This window comes from Coregonus clupeaformis, chromosome 34 (genome assembly GCF_020615455.1).
Source record: "Coregonus clupeaformis isolate EN_2021a chromosome 34, ASM2061545v1, whole genome shotgun sequence".
Classification (NCBI taxonomy): Eukaryota; Metazoa; Chordata; class Actinopteri; order Salmoniformes; family Salmonidae; genus Coregonus; species Coregonus clupeaformis.
Window position 1 is genome coordinate 44,189,873 of NC_059225.1, and position 14,398 is coordinate 44,204,270.

General features: G+C 48.9%; 1 protein-coding gene across 4 annotated transcripts in view; it reads left to right on the forward strand.

Moving 5' to 3' along the window:
• Window positions 1-3,688: 3,688 nt before the first annotated feature.
• The window catches only part of LOC121550087 (rho guanine nucleotide exchange factor 4), a 68,283-nt gene continuing 57,573 nt past the window's right edge, over window positions 3,689-14,398 (forward strand). The window contains exons 1-4 of one of the 4 annotated variants that reach the window (XM_045210589.1): window positions 3,691-4,753; window positions 4,793-7,020; window positions 8,178-8,456; window positions 8,963-9,092. In XM_045210589.1, the coding sequence (XP_045066524.1) occupies window positions 5,257-7,020; window positions 8,178-8,456; window positions 8,963-9,092 (2,173 nt within the window). In that variant the 5' untranslated portion in view covers window positions 3,691-4,753; window positions 4,793-5,256. Of the gene's footprint in view, window positions 7,021-8,177; window positions 8,457-8,962; window positions 9,093-14,398 lie in introns of all 4 variants that reach the window. The other 3 variants (XM_041862215.2, XM_041862214.2, XM_041862217.2) reach the window with 3 other exon arrangements.

Sequence of the window (14,398 nt, forward strand, 5' to 3'; positions counted from 1 at the left end):
CACAATCACAGGACAGAAACCCAGCACAGCACAGAGTTGCACAATCAGCTCAGCACAGAGATACACTGTACAGAGATACAGAACCAGTCCAGCACAGAGATACATAAAACAGAAGTAACGACCCAGCACAACCCAGGGAAAGTCAGCACAGAGGTTCATATCACTGAAATCACAGGTAATCAGAATGCACTAACATTAGTACTCCACACAGAGTCAAACAAACCGAATAGCCCAGACAGACACAACATCGACATTGCACAAAGCACAGAAACATTTGCACAGAGAAACAGCACAGAGGAAACTAGTAGAGAGACACGGACGCAGAGCAGCACAGAGAAACAGAGCACAGGGTTAGAAAACACAGCTAGAACAGAGAAACAGAGCACAGGGTTAGAAAACACAGCTAGAACAGAGAAACAGAGCACAGGGTTAGAAAACACAGCTAGAACAGAGAAACAGAGCACAGGGTTAGAAAACACAGCTAGAACAGAGAAACAGAGCACAGGGTTAGAAAACACAGCTAGAACAGAGAAACAGAGCACAGGCACTAAATGGACAGGGATATGTAAACAACATAACATAGATATACAAAGTATAGATCTGCTCTCCACTCTACACAGTGTAGAGAAACATAATTCACAAATACACAACAGTCACCTAGAGCAGGTAAGCCTTGCCAGACAGAATACATCTAGTGCATATGGAAAGGAGACAAACAGTCAGCACTGTTCAGAGACACACTGCATAGACACACACAACACAACAGACACACAGTTTTTGGACATATCTGGCACACATGTGACACTTTGCACAGATACACCCAACACACTCAAAGCAGAGACACACTGTAGGCTCACACACAACAGTCACAGCTCAGACATACACTTATCTGACACACAAAGTGAACTTATTCCGGAACATCCCGCAACAGACACACATGCTACAGAAACACACACCACAGAGACAATCTGTACGGACACACAACTCACAGAAAGGAGGAGCACACCCAACACAGAGACAGAGAGGAGGAGCACACCCAACACAGAGACAGAGAGGAGGAGCACACCCAACACAGAGACAGAGAGGAGTAGCACACCCAACACAGAGACAGAGAGGAGGAGCACACCCAACACAGAGACAGAGAGGAGGAGCACACCCAACACAGAGACAGAGAGGAGGAGCACACCCAACACAGAGACAGAGAGGAGGAGCACACCCAACACAGAAACAGAGAGGAGGAGCACACCCAACACAGAGACAGAGAGGAGGAGCACACCCAACACAGAAACAGAGAGGAGGAGCACACCCAACACAGAGACAGATAGGAGGAGCACACCCAACACAGAAACAGAGAGGAGGAGCACACCCAACACAGAGACAGAGAGGAGGAGCACACCCAACACAGAAACAGAGAGGAGGAGCACACCCAACACAGAAACAGAGAGGAGGAGCACACCCAACACAGAGACAGATAGGAGGAGCACACCCAACACAGAAACAGAGAGGAGGAGCACACCCAACACAGAAACAGAGAGGAGTAGCACACCCAACACAGAGACAGAGAGGAGGAGCACACCCAACACAGAGACAGAGAGGAGTAGCACACCCAACACAGAGACAGAGAGGAGTAGCACACCCAACACAGAGACAAACAGCCCAGTACCACACAGTTTAGAAACCACAGGGAACGTTCATTCAGCCAGTCCATGTGTGGGTATCCCCAACGGACCTGTCACAAAGACCCAGCCTCAGGCCTGCCTCGGTGCTAGAAAGCCCCACGTTGAGGCATGCATATCGGGTGTCCGCTGGCAGGAAGAGCACTTGGGGTGTGTCACCACCAGGAACTCAGCAGAGCCGACTGAACCGTCAGAGACAGTGAACGGGATCTGTCCAATCATATCGTCCGTGGAGGCTGGACTTCCTTTAGAGGCGGGACTTAATGTAGAGGTGGGACTTCCTGAAGAGGTGGGACTTCCTCCCTCGCTAGACACCCGTGTGCCTATACCTGTTCCCGACCTGTCTCTCTCACCGTCGCGAGACAGGAAGGGGATCAACCAAACAGAATCCCAGTTAGCCTCACCTGTCCTACCTACTGGGCTAGAAAGTGGAGGAAGTACAGAGACACAACAACAACAACAACAACAACAACAAACACAGAGCTCCAGTTCACGACCCCAGGAAAAGGATGCCGTTCAAACACAGGGCCTAATCCCTGAGCTCCAGGACCAGGGGGGCTCTAGCACAGAGACACCCAGAGACAGTGAGCACTCGCCTGGGGAGAATAAGAGGGATGAGGCCCGGCTGAGGGAAGGCTCCACCTCCGTAGAGCTCCAGCCTGGTTCTGCTCATCCCCAGTCTGACACTGAGGGGGGGATTGAGAAATGCCTGCCCCCCCACCCCTACTCCCTCCCTCACGTAGACAGACCGCTTTGCTCTGACAGCTTAGGGTCAAAAGACTCAGAACACTCCCAGTTGAAGACCTCAGACAGAGAGTACAGGACAGGCTCAGCCCATTCCCTGTCCGTAGAGAGAGAGGAGGAGGAGGAGGAGGAGGAAGAGGAGGAGGAAGATAGTCATGTTTACAGTCAGCAGGAGCAGGCAGTAGAAAGCACATCCTGTCCTTATTCAGCACAGTCAAACACTGTTATAGCAGCAGAGCTCTCTGGCCATACAGACACTGTTAAAGCAGAGCTCTCTGGCCATACAGACACTGTTATAGCAGCAGAGCTCTCTGGCCATACAGACACTGTTATAGCAGCAGAGCTCTCTGGCCATACAGACACTGTTACAGCAGAGCTCTCTGGCCATACAGACACTGTTACAGCAGAGCTCTCTGGCCATACAGACACTGTTATAGCAGCAGAGCTCTCTGGCCATACAGACACTGTTATAGCAGCAGAGCTCTCTGGCCATACAGACACTGTTACAGCAGAGCTCTCTGGCCATACAGACACTGTTACAGCAGAGCTCTCTGGCCATACAGACACTGTTATAGCAGCAGAGCTCTCTGGCCATACAGGCACTGTTATAGCAGCAGAGCTCTCTGGCCATACAGACACTGTTATAGCAGCAGAGCTCTCTGGCCATACAGACACTGTTACAGCAGAGCTCTCTGGCCATACAGACACTGTTACAGCAGAGCTCTCTGGCCATACAGACACTGTTACAGCAGAGCTCTCTGGCCATACAGACACTGTTATAGCAGAGCTCTCTGGCCATACAGACACTGTTACAGCAGAGCTCTCTGGCCATACAGACACTGTTACAGCAGAGCTCTCTGGCCATACAGACACTGTTATAGCAGCAGAGCTCTCTGGCCATACAGACACTGTTACAGCAGAGCTCTCTGGCCATACAGACACTGTTACAGCAGAGCTCTCTGGCCATACAGACACTGTTACAGCAGAGCTCTATGGCCATACAGACACTGTTATAGCAGAGCTCTCTGGCCATACAGACACTGTTACAGCAGCAGAGCTCTCTGGCCATACAGACACTGTTACAGCAGAGCTCTCTGGCCATACAGGCATTGTTATAGCAGCAGAGCTCTCTGGCCATACAGACACTGTTATAGCAGCAGAGCTCTCTGGCCATACAGACACTGTTATAGCAGCAGAGCTCTCTGGCCATACAGACACTGTTACAGCAGAGCTCTCTGGCCATACAGACACTGTTATAGCAGAGCTCTCTGGCCATACAGACACTGTTACAGCAGAGCTCTCTGGCCATACAGACACTGTTATAGCAGAGCTAACTGACTCTGACCATATTGGGCTTCCAAGCACAGAGGAGACGGAGGACGCTATAGACCCCTTCAGCCCTACAGGAGTCTTCATAGAGATCACCAGTGATCTGCTTGTTGACCTCAGCTCACAGGGTGTGTCTAGTGACATAGGCCAGGGGTCAACCCTACCTACAGAGACTGAATCTCTTCAGGGAGACAGCACAGAACCCCCTGCCTTAGATCAGGAAGCCTCGCCACTGAGGAAGATAGAGATTACCGTGGGAACAGACTCTACTGTGTGTAAAGAACAGGTCCAGAGCCACCTGAATGAGCTAGAGATCCATCACAGCATCTCTGGGCCTGAACCCTCTTCCTGCGCCGTGCCACCCTCCATCCTGTCTCTGTCCTGCCTCTCTGACTCCAACAACAACACCAAGGCCAGTGAAGGGTCGGTGTCGGGGTCGCCCTGTACAAGGGGTCAGGGGCCAGAGCAGTGGTCCTCCAAGGTAGAGGTAGCCCCCCAGAGCAGCTCAGAGGAGGGTGGGGTTAAAACCGATGATGAGTCCCCTTCCCTGACCGAGCCCACCACGTTTACCTCTGACCTCCTGGGGGAGACGACAGAGACCCTAGAGAGACACCTAGAATACCCCTCTGAGGACTCTGAGGAGTTCCTGTCCTACCTGGACTACAAGCCCTACTGGAGCAGTGAGGACTCAGCCGTGTCCGGGTTGGTGGATGAGTGTCACTTCAGCTTGGCTGAGGTGGAGGAGCTAGAGAGGCTCCAGGGAGAGGGCTACGGGGACGTCCCTTATCAGAACCATACAGACACTGCAGTCTGTAGGAGAGATATCTCTAACCATACAGACACTGCAGGCTGTAGGAGAGATATCTCTAACCATACAGACACTACAGGCTGTAGGAGAGATATCTCTAACCATACAGACACTACAGGCTGTAGGAGAGATATCTCTAACCATACAGACACTGCAGGCTGTAGGAGAGATATCTCTAACCATACAGACACTGCAGGCTGTAGGAGAGATATCTCTAACCATACAGACACTGCAGGCTGTAGGGAGGCTGTAGAGGAGGTAGTTCATTCTAATTGTGTTGCTAACAGTCCTTCAGACCTCTCTGACCACTTAGCTTCCTACCTGGAGACCAGAGGCCTGCTATTAGACAGTGCGGAGAAAGAGGAGGTGCAGGAGTCCAGCCCCCTCCAATTCCCGAATCCTCCCTCAGAGGGAGACAGACAGGACTGTAGCAAATCACCTGAGGCTTTAGGATCAGAGGAGGAGTACAGCTCGTACAGCTCCTACCTCCAGACCAGCTCTCACCCTGCCCTCCTGCAGCAGGATCGTGGGGTGAGGATTGTGAGGTACCCCTACTCCGACGTCAGTCTCAACCTGCTCTCCCTCAGCAGCCTCGAGCCCATCCTAGAGGCCGACCCCGACCGCTCCCTGTACAACTCTGGGATTGTGGAGGATGAGACTGGAGTAGAGGAGGAGGAGGAGCGAAGACAGAGTGTTAGGATGAGGCCCACTGAGGAAGACAGGGACAGTGTTGTCCTGTCTAGTGACATCATCATGTCCAACTCCACCTCCAGCCCTAAGAGCCCGTTGTGTTGCCCCGAGGACTCATCCAGTATTGAGTCATCAGAGCACCAGCTGGACTCGTTGACCTTTGACCCCGATGACCCCAGGGTCATGGCCTTACCATACGACAGGGACCATGCGAGCAGCGAGAGACGCTCCAGTCCAACCCCCACCTCTGTGTCCTACGACTTTGACACCACCAGCACTAACAGTGAGGAGACGGAAGAGTCCATCCTGCCTGTCTCGGGGGGGAACGCCAACCTCCACAAACCCATGAAGAGCAAGTCTAAAGGTGGCCAGGCAGGGAGGTCCAAGAGCTCTAAGTTTTCTGTCTTTGCCAAGATGCCTTCTTTCAGGAAGGGGAAGAGTCTGAAGAATGCCAAGGGGGAGGGCTTGCCCCGGGACTCACTTGACCTGGGCCTGAGCAGGGATCTGGGGGGTGGACAGGGGGGAGACACCTCGGACGATGACAGTGTTTTCTTGAAGGGGGACATCCAGAACCAGACGGTTCAGCAGTCCTTCTCCTCCGGTCTGGGGGGTCGCTACGAGACAGAGGAGGAGGACTACGGCTTCTTACCCTCCACACCTCGCACCCGCCACGTCCGCCTGCTCTTCAGGGAGGGGCCTGGGGACACCCCTGACGGGCCCAGCAGCCCAGACACCACCCTGACCTCCCAGCCCGGAGGTCTCAGACACAACCAGACCAGGGCCCCCGAGGGCCTGCACGGCTACAAGAGGAGCAAGAGCTCTGACAGCCTCAACCTCCGCATGCGCTTCGCCCAGGCCCACAAGTCCCTGTCCAGCCTGTTCGAGTCTCGCTCCATGGACAAGGAGAACGAGGAGGAGCAGGGGAGCGTTGAGACGGGGAGAGAAGGGGAGGTGGGGCGAGCCAATCATTCTTGGAGGAGGCTAAAGAGAGAGAGGGCCAAGGAGGCAGAGCTGCTGAGGAGGACCCTGTCTGTCCCGGTCGGGGGCGGGGGGGATGGTGGTGTGAGGACGCCCAGACAGAACCACAGTGACTATGCGTCCTGCTCTGACTCTGCCTCAGTGCTCAGTGTCCCTGGGTCCCCTTCCTCTCTCAGGGCCCTGTGTCTCACCGACCCCCTCACCAAGAGGGGTTTCCAGGACAGTCACAGCGGGGCCGGGGAGAACACCCCACTGGGCTGCAAGTCAGAGGGCCAGAGGAGGAAAGGGAAAGTCCCACCCAACGGCCTGTCAATCAACTTCACCGACTCCGGACCGCACTCCTCGGACGACTCTGAAGCCCCACCCACAAACGATTCCAGCCCCCTGTCGCCCATGAGCCCCGCCTCTCTGGCCGCCCTAGCCAATCAGCTGTCTTGGTCCAGCTCCAGGTCCCCAGGAGGAGCCTATGAGAGCACAGCGTCTAGCATGGCAGCTACACCAGACACCCCAGTGAGACCCATGAGTCCCAAGCCCCACAGCCCCAGACCGGCTGCCCAACGCAGGCCCTTCCGCTACCCCAATTCTGCCTCAGCCCGGGCCTCAGCCCTGTCCCTGCTCCTCATGGCTCAGTCAGCCAGTGTAGAGGGCTTGTCTGACCCACCAGAGAAGCCCAAGACCCTGAAACCCAGAGCGGGGCCGCTAGGCTCCTCCTCCCTCAGTCCATTGGAGGACAGCGGAGTAGACAGCCAATCCCAGATCAGCCTGCTCACACCTATGTCAATCAACCAGTTTGAGGTAAGAAATAACTATATGATAACAAAGCTAATAATGCTTCATTTTTATCATTCGTCTGAAGAATTGCATGTGTAAAACAGCCCAAAAAATGTCATCTATTGAACAAAAATAAACAATGTATTCTCAGATAGACATCCATACTGTAGGTGATGACGCTCACCCGGGGCCGATCCATCTTTGAGTAGGTTGTATGAAAGAACAGTCTTCACTGGGGTCTGCTGATCCAACGTTTTGTCCCCATTGTGATATAATGGCCTGACTGTTTGTCTGTTTAACATCATGATAAAGCAGCCTTGTCTACCACTCTATCAAGACGTAGCGTGGAGGCCAGGCAGGGTGCACCATGGGATAAAGTGTTGACTCTGTCTTTCACTGGCCCTGCCTCAGCCTCGGACTGAATGTAAATAACAGCCTGGGCCTAGGGCACTTTATCCGTCTCGCTGTGTGTGTGTGTATGTGTGTGTGTGTCTGCGTGCGTGCCTGTAAGAGATTCTGTGTTTGTGTTTGTGTGTGTGTGTTTGTGTTTGTGTGTGCGTGTTCGTTCAGATGAAATGCAGAACAAACCCCTCTTTATCTCCTTCCCCCGCTCCGCTCTCTCCTCTCCTGAAAGAGAGATGAAGAGGAGTGAAACAGCAGAGTCAGCTCTTTCTTTCCTGCGCTGTGCTCTGTTGTCACTGGCGTGGCGTGGTGCATTTCATTTTGTGAGTTAGTAGTCTGCTCCCGTTCCGTCCCAGCCTTACACAGCAGGCAGCTGGGAGGGGGACTGTGTGTTCTAGCCCCCCCTAGTGGAGCCTGCAGGAAGCACCTAGCAGGCAGCCAAGCAGGGACACAAAGCTAAACTACAGCATGATTACAAGTCATGTGACTTAGCTCAGTATTTATGCACACAGGAAATAGAAGGAGCTATTCTAATCAGTGGAACTACCTGTCAAGGTGCATCAGTTACATCAAGCACACCAATAAGACAATTTCGTTCACCTGTTACATCATAGTTATCAACCCTTCGTAACAAATGTTTACGATCATGTACCAGTAAGAATGATATGCTGTCATGTACACAGATAGATGGCATATTAGTTCCATAGAGGCCTGGTACTATAGTCTGGAGTGAAAGTGACATTGCCAGTCCCATTAACCAATTGACTATGCACCTAAAGACTCAGGGTGGCTGTAGACCCACAAGCCAGGCAGGAGGAGGGAAGAGGCTAGCAGAGCTGAAGTCTCCTGGTTCTGGACTGGTCACTACTGCCTCAGCCCTCAGAACACCATCAGGCCACAGGCCAAACATGGAGCGGGACAGGGGTCCGAGATGCCACCGCTGCTCCTCAGACGACCTGTGGATCGAAGAGGAGAAGAGACGGAAGCGGAAGCTGGCCCGAGTCGTGAGGGGCAGCCTGGGACAACTCAACACACACTGTCCTGAAAATCTGGAGAAAGTAAGACTCCACCATGCTTACCGCTGTAAAACAACTTAGAGCCTAGCACAGAGGGAATCTGTCTCTCTCCTCCTCTTCTCCTCCTCTTCATCTACGTACTGTCTCAAGGAAGTGTTTTCTCCTCCATCTTTTCTCTCCTTCGCCAGCTGTCTTCTTCCTGGAGTCTTGGCATCTCTCCTTTCTTTAATTTTTTTTCTCTTCCGTTTCCATTTAGTCTTTTATGGATGTGTTTCTCGCTCGCTCCTGTTTCTGTGCCAGTCTCTCTCAGCTCCTACTGTTAGCCTAAACCTGCATGCACCTTCAGATCAATCTGTTCCGGACAAACATATTATTACTATTGCTATAGTATTATTACATATAATACACATATGTTCATTATTTCAACAAAAGAAAGGCAGGGTCTTAACATAACAAGTGAGCAGTATGCTAAATCCACAGATAGATTTCTAAGAGGTAGGCCTATGCCTTGGTGGATCCCCAGTCTTGATTTTTCCTCCTCCCCACAGGCTCGGGCGCGAGTGTCCCTGTCGACAATGGATGCGTTCTCCGGGATGCCCCTGAAGGCCCACTGCTTCTCCCAGAGCACCCCCATCGGACTGGACTGTCTGGGCTGGAGACGACGCATCTCCTACCCCTGTGAGTAGCTCCTACCTCCCTCTACATCCTCCTACCCCTGAGAGTACTGCATACTACTGCATACTGCTGGCTCTCTCACTCTCTTTGCCTGGGTTGGTTCCAATAGTCTAAAATGGCTTCCTTTCCTCATGATGACCACTTACAGTGCTTTCAGAAAGTATTCATACAGTGAGGGGAAAAAGTATTTGATCCCCTGCTGATTTTGTACGTTTGCCCACTGACAAAGAAATGATCAGTCTATAATTTTAATGGTAGGTTTATTTGAACAGTGAGAGACAGAATAACAACAACAAAATCCAGAAAAACGCATGTCAAAAATGTTATAAATTGATTTGCATTTTAATAAGGGAAATAAGTATTTGACCCCCTCTCAATCAGAAAGATTTCTGGGTCCCAGGTGTTTTTTATAAAGGTAACGAGCTGAGATTAGGAGCACACTCTTAAAGGGAATGTTCCTAATCTCAGCTTGTTACCTGTATAAAAGACACCTGTCCACAGAAGCAATCAATCAATCAGATTCCAAACTCTCCACCATGGCCAAGACCAAAGAGCTCTCCAAGGATGTCAGGGACAAGATTGTAGACCTACACAAGGCTGGAATGGGCTACAAGACCATCGCCAAGCAGCTTGGTGAGAAGGTGACAACAGTTGGTATGATTATTTGCAAATGGAAGAAACACAAAATAACTGTCAATCTCCCTCGGCCTGGGGCTCCATGCGAGATCTCACCTCGTGGAGTTGCAATGATCATGAGAACGGTGAGGAATCAGCCCAGAACTAGTCACCAAGTGAGGGGAAAAAAGTATTTGATCCCCTGCTGATTTTGAACGTTTGCCCACTGACAAAGAAATGATCAGTCTATAATTTTAATGGTAGGTTTATTTGAACAGTGAGAGACAGAATAACAACAAAAAAATCCAGAAAAACACATGTCAAAAATGTTATAAATTGATTTGCATTTTAATAAGGGAAATAAGTATTTGACCCCTCTGCAAAACATGACTTAGTACTTGGCGGCAAAACCCTTGTTGGCAATCACAGAGGTCAGACGTTTCTTGTAGTTGGCCACCAGGTTTGCACACATCTCAGGAGGGATTTTGTCCCACTCCTCTTTGCAGATCTTCTCCAAGTCATTAAGGTTTCGAGGCTGACGTTTGGCAACTCGAACCTTCAGCTCCCTCCACAGATTTTCGATGGGATTAAGGTCTGGAGACTGGCTAGGCCACTCCAGGACCTTAATGTGCTTCTTCTTGAGCCACTCCTTTGTTGCCTTGGCCGTGTGTTTTGGGTCATTGTCATGCTGGAATACCCATCCACGACCCATTTTCAATGCCCTGGCTGAGGGAAGGAGGTTCTCACCCAAGATTTGACGGTACATGGCCCCGTCCATCGTCCCTTTGATGCAGTGAAGTTGTTCTGTCCCCTTTGCATAAAAACACCCCCAAAGCATAATGTTTCCACCTCCATGTTTGACGGTGGGGATGGTATTCTTGGGGTCATAGGCAGCATTCCTCCTCCACCAAACACGGCGAGTTGAGTTGATGCCAAAGAGCTCGATTTTGGTCTCATCTGACCACAACACTTTCACCCAGTTCTCCTCTGAATCATTCAGATGTTCATTGGCAACTTCAGACGGGCATGTATATGTGCTTTCTTGAGCAGGTGGACCTTGCGGGCGCTGCAGGATTTCAGTCCTTCATGGCGTAGTGTGTTACCAATTGTTTTCTTGGTGACTATGGTCCCAGCTGCCTTGAGATCATTGACAAGATCCTCCCGTGTAGTTCTGGGCTGATTCCTCACCGTTCTCATGATCATTGCAACTCCACGAGGTGAGATCTTGCATGGAACCCCAGGCCGAGGGAGATTGACAGTTATTTTGTGTTTCTTCCATTTGCGAATAATTGCACCAACTGTTGTCACCTTCTCACCAAGCTGCTTGGCGATGGTCTTGTAGCCCATTCCAGCCTTGTGTAGGTCTACAATCTTGTCCCTGACATCCTTGGAGAGCTCTTTGGTCTTGGCCATGGTGGAGAGTTTGGAATCTGATTGATTGATTGCTTCTGTGGACAGGTGTCTTTTATACAGGTAACAAGCTGAGATTAGGAACATTCCCTTTAAGAGTGTGCTCCTAATCTCAGCTCGTTACCTTTATAAAAGACACCTGGGACCCAGAAATCTTTCTGATTGAGAGGGGGTCAAATACTTATTTCCCTTATTAAAATGCAAATCAATTTATAACATTTTTGACATGCGTTTTTCTGGATTTTGTTGTTGTTATTCTGTCTCTCACTGTTCAAATAAACGTACCATTAAAAGTATAGACTGATCATTTCTTTGTCAGTGGGCAAACGTACAAAATCAGCAGGGGATCAAATACTTTTTTCCCTCACTGTACAGAAATATAGTGTCTCATTTCCATCAGTATTCACAGCCCTGAGTCAATACATGTTACAATCACCTTTGGCAGCTTTGGCAATATTTGCCCATTTATTATTTTCAACATTTTCCAAGCTCTGTCCAATTGGTTGTTGATCATTGCTAGACAACCATTTTCAAGTCTTGCCATAGATTTTCAAACAGTCAAAAAAACTGTAACTAAGCCACTCAGGAACATTCACTGTCTTCTTGGTAAGCAACTCCAGTGTAGATTTGGCCTTGTGTTTTGGCCTTGTGTTTTAGATTATTGTCCTGCTGAAAGGTGAATTCATCTCCCAGTGTCTGGTGGAAAGCAAACTGAACCAGGTTTTCCTATAGGATTTTGCCTGTGCTTCATTCATAGTTTCTTTTTTATCCTGAAAAAAATGTCCTTAACGATTACAAGCATACCCATAACACCCACTATGCTTGAAAATATGGAGAGTGGTACTCAGTAATGTGTTGTATTGGATTTGCCCCAAACATAACACTTTGTATTCAGGACAAAATGTTAATTGCTTTGCCACATTTTTTGCAGTATTACTTTAGTGCGAAGATGCATGTTTTGGAATATTTGTATTCTGTAAAGGCTTCCTTCTTTTCACTCTGTCATTTAGGTTAGTTTTGTGGAATAACTACAATGTTGTTGATCCATCCTCAGTTTTCTCCTATCATTGCCATTAAACTCTGTAACTGTTTTAAAGTCACCATTGGCCTCATGAAATCCCTGAGCGGTTTCCTTCCTCTCTGGCAACTGAGTTAGGAAGGATGCCTGTATCTTTGTTGTGACTGGTTGTATTGATACATCATCCAAAGTGTAATTAATAACTTCACCGTGCTCAAAGGGATATTCAATGCCTGCTTTATTTTGTTTTACCCATCTACCAATAGGTGCCCTTCTTTGTGAGGCATTGGAATACCTCCCTGGTCTTTGTGGTTGAATCTGTGTTTGAAATTCACTGCTCGACTGTGGGACCTTATGTGGGGTACAGAGATCATGTTAAACACTATTATTGCACACAGAGTGAGTCCATGCAACTTATTATGTGACTTGTTAAGCACATTTATACTCCTGAACTTATTTAGGGTTGAATACTTATTGACTCTAGACATTTCAGCTTTTCATTTTTAATGAATTTGTAAAAGCCTTCGAAAAACAATTCCACTTTTACATTATGGGGTATTGTGTGTAGACAAATCTCAATTTAATCCATTTTAAATTCAGGCTGTAACTCAACAACATGTGGAACATTTTAAGGGGTGTGAATACTTTCTGACGGCACTGTAGTGACTTGAATCTAAGTCTACGTGGGCTTGGCCCCCACCTCAATCTCAGACTCCCAACTCCAAGCATAATGTCAGTCCCAGTCTGAGTATTAGTGCTGCTACTCTATTTATTATCTATCCTTATTGCCTTGTCACTTTTACCCCTACCTACATGTACACGATATTACCTCAACTACCTCGTACCCTGCACATTGACACGATTCCGGTACTCCTTGTATATAGCCCCGTTATTTTTAGTGTTACTATTTTCTATTTTTATTAGCACATTTTCTTACTTTTTAGCTCTGCATTGTTTGGAAAGGGCTTGTAAGTAATAATTTCAAGGTAAGTCTACACTTGTTGTATTCGGTGCATGTGACAAATACAATTTGATTTGAGTTCCGTGTTTAAAATAATGTCCTCACCAAATCCTGGATTAGCCCGGTGATATCATGCCAGGCAACATCTGTTGTGAAACAACAACTTTATTTTGGAGCTAGGTCTCAGACTAGTCTCTGAGCCAATTACTATGGGCTTTTGCATGGGCAGTGTATTGTTGTAGTTCTGTATATCACCAGCAGGGGGCACCACATCCGCTGCACATCAGTGGTCCCACAGTTTGTTGGAGCTTGTAAAGGCATTGTACTATTTGCATTGACAGCCCCACTTTATCCATTTGTATTGACTTCCCTCTGGATTTGAGCCAGTGTTGTCATCTGTTTTAAATCCCGGGCAATGAGGTTATCTGGGAACAATATAGAAACACTATGCTTTCCACAGTGATTAGTCTCTGTAAGGTATGCTTGGTCATGAGCTGGTGTCTCCAGACAGATCTTCTTTTGCATTATCTTATCAGTCCTTTTCTAAAACCAGCCATCACTTAGTGGGAACACAGAGTGCTCCTGGAATGTGTGTGTGTGTCAGGCTGTCTGTCAGGCTATTCTCTCTGTCTGAGAGGCATGTAGGAGGTGGAATATGGTGGGAGGGAATGGTTTAGGAAAATATCAGTGATTCATTATCTATTCATTTTAAGCTTTCTTTCAAGGCAATTTGATAAAAGAGGGCACTATGAGTCAGGTCTGACTGTGAGAGTGCCTGGAGTAGCCTAGCCTACTACTGAGGGAAAGGTTAGGGTCACTGAACCAGTTTGATATCTCTGGGGTATGAAAGTGGTGACTGGTGATGATGGGTGGACAGCAGGCTAGTGCTGAAATGATATTACCCTGACTCAATGTCTCTGGGTGGTCAAGCTGCTGTAGTCACACATGCACACACACACACACACACTACACACAGACACACACACACGCACACACACACTACACACAGACACACACACTCTACACACAGACACACACACACGCACACACACACTACACACAGACACTACACACAGACACACACACACTACACACAGACACACACACACTACACACACACACTACACACAGACACACACACACGCACACACACACTACACACAGACACACACACACGCAGAGGCAGCAGATTGCATGCCACTCAAAGTGAGGTCAGTGCTCTTGCACCAGATGCCTTCCGTGTAATTCGATTCATTTGAGTTAATTGAGTTGAAAGATGTATCAAAAGACAAGTGTAATGGCAAC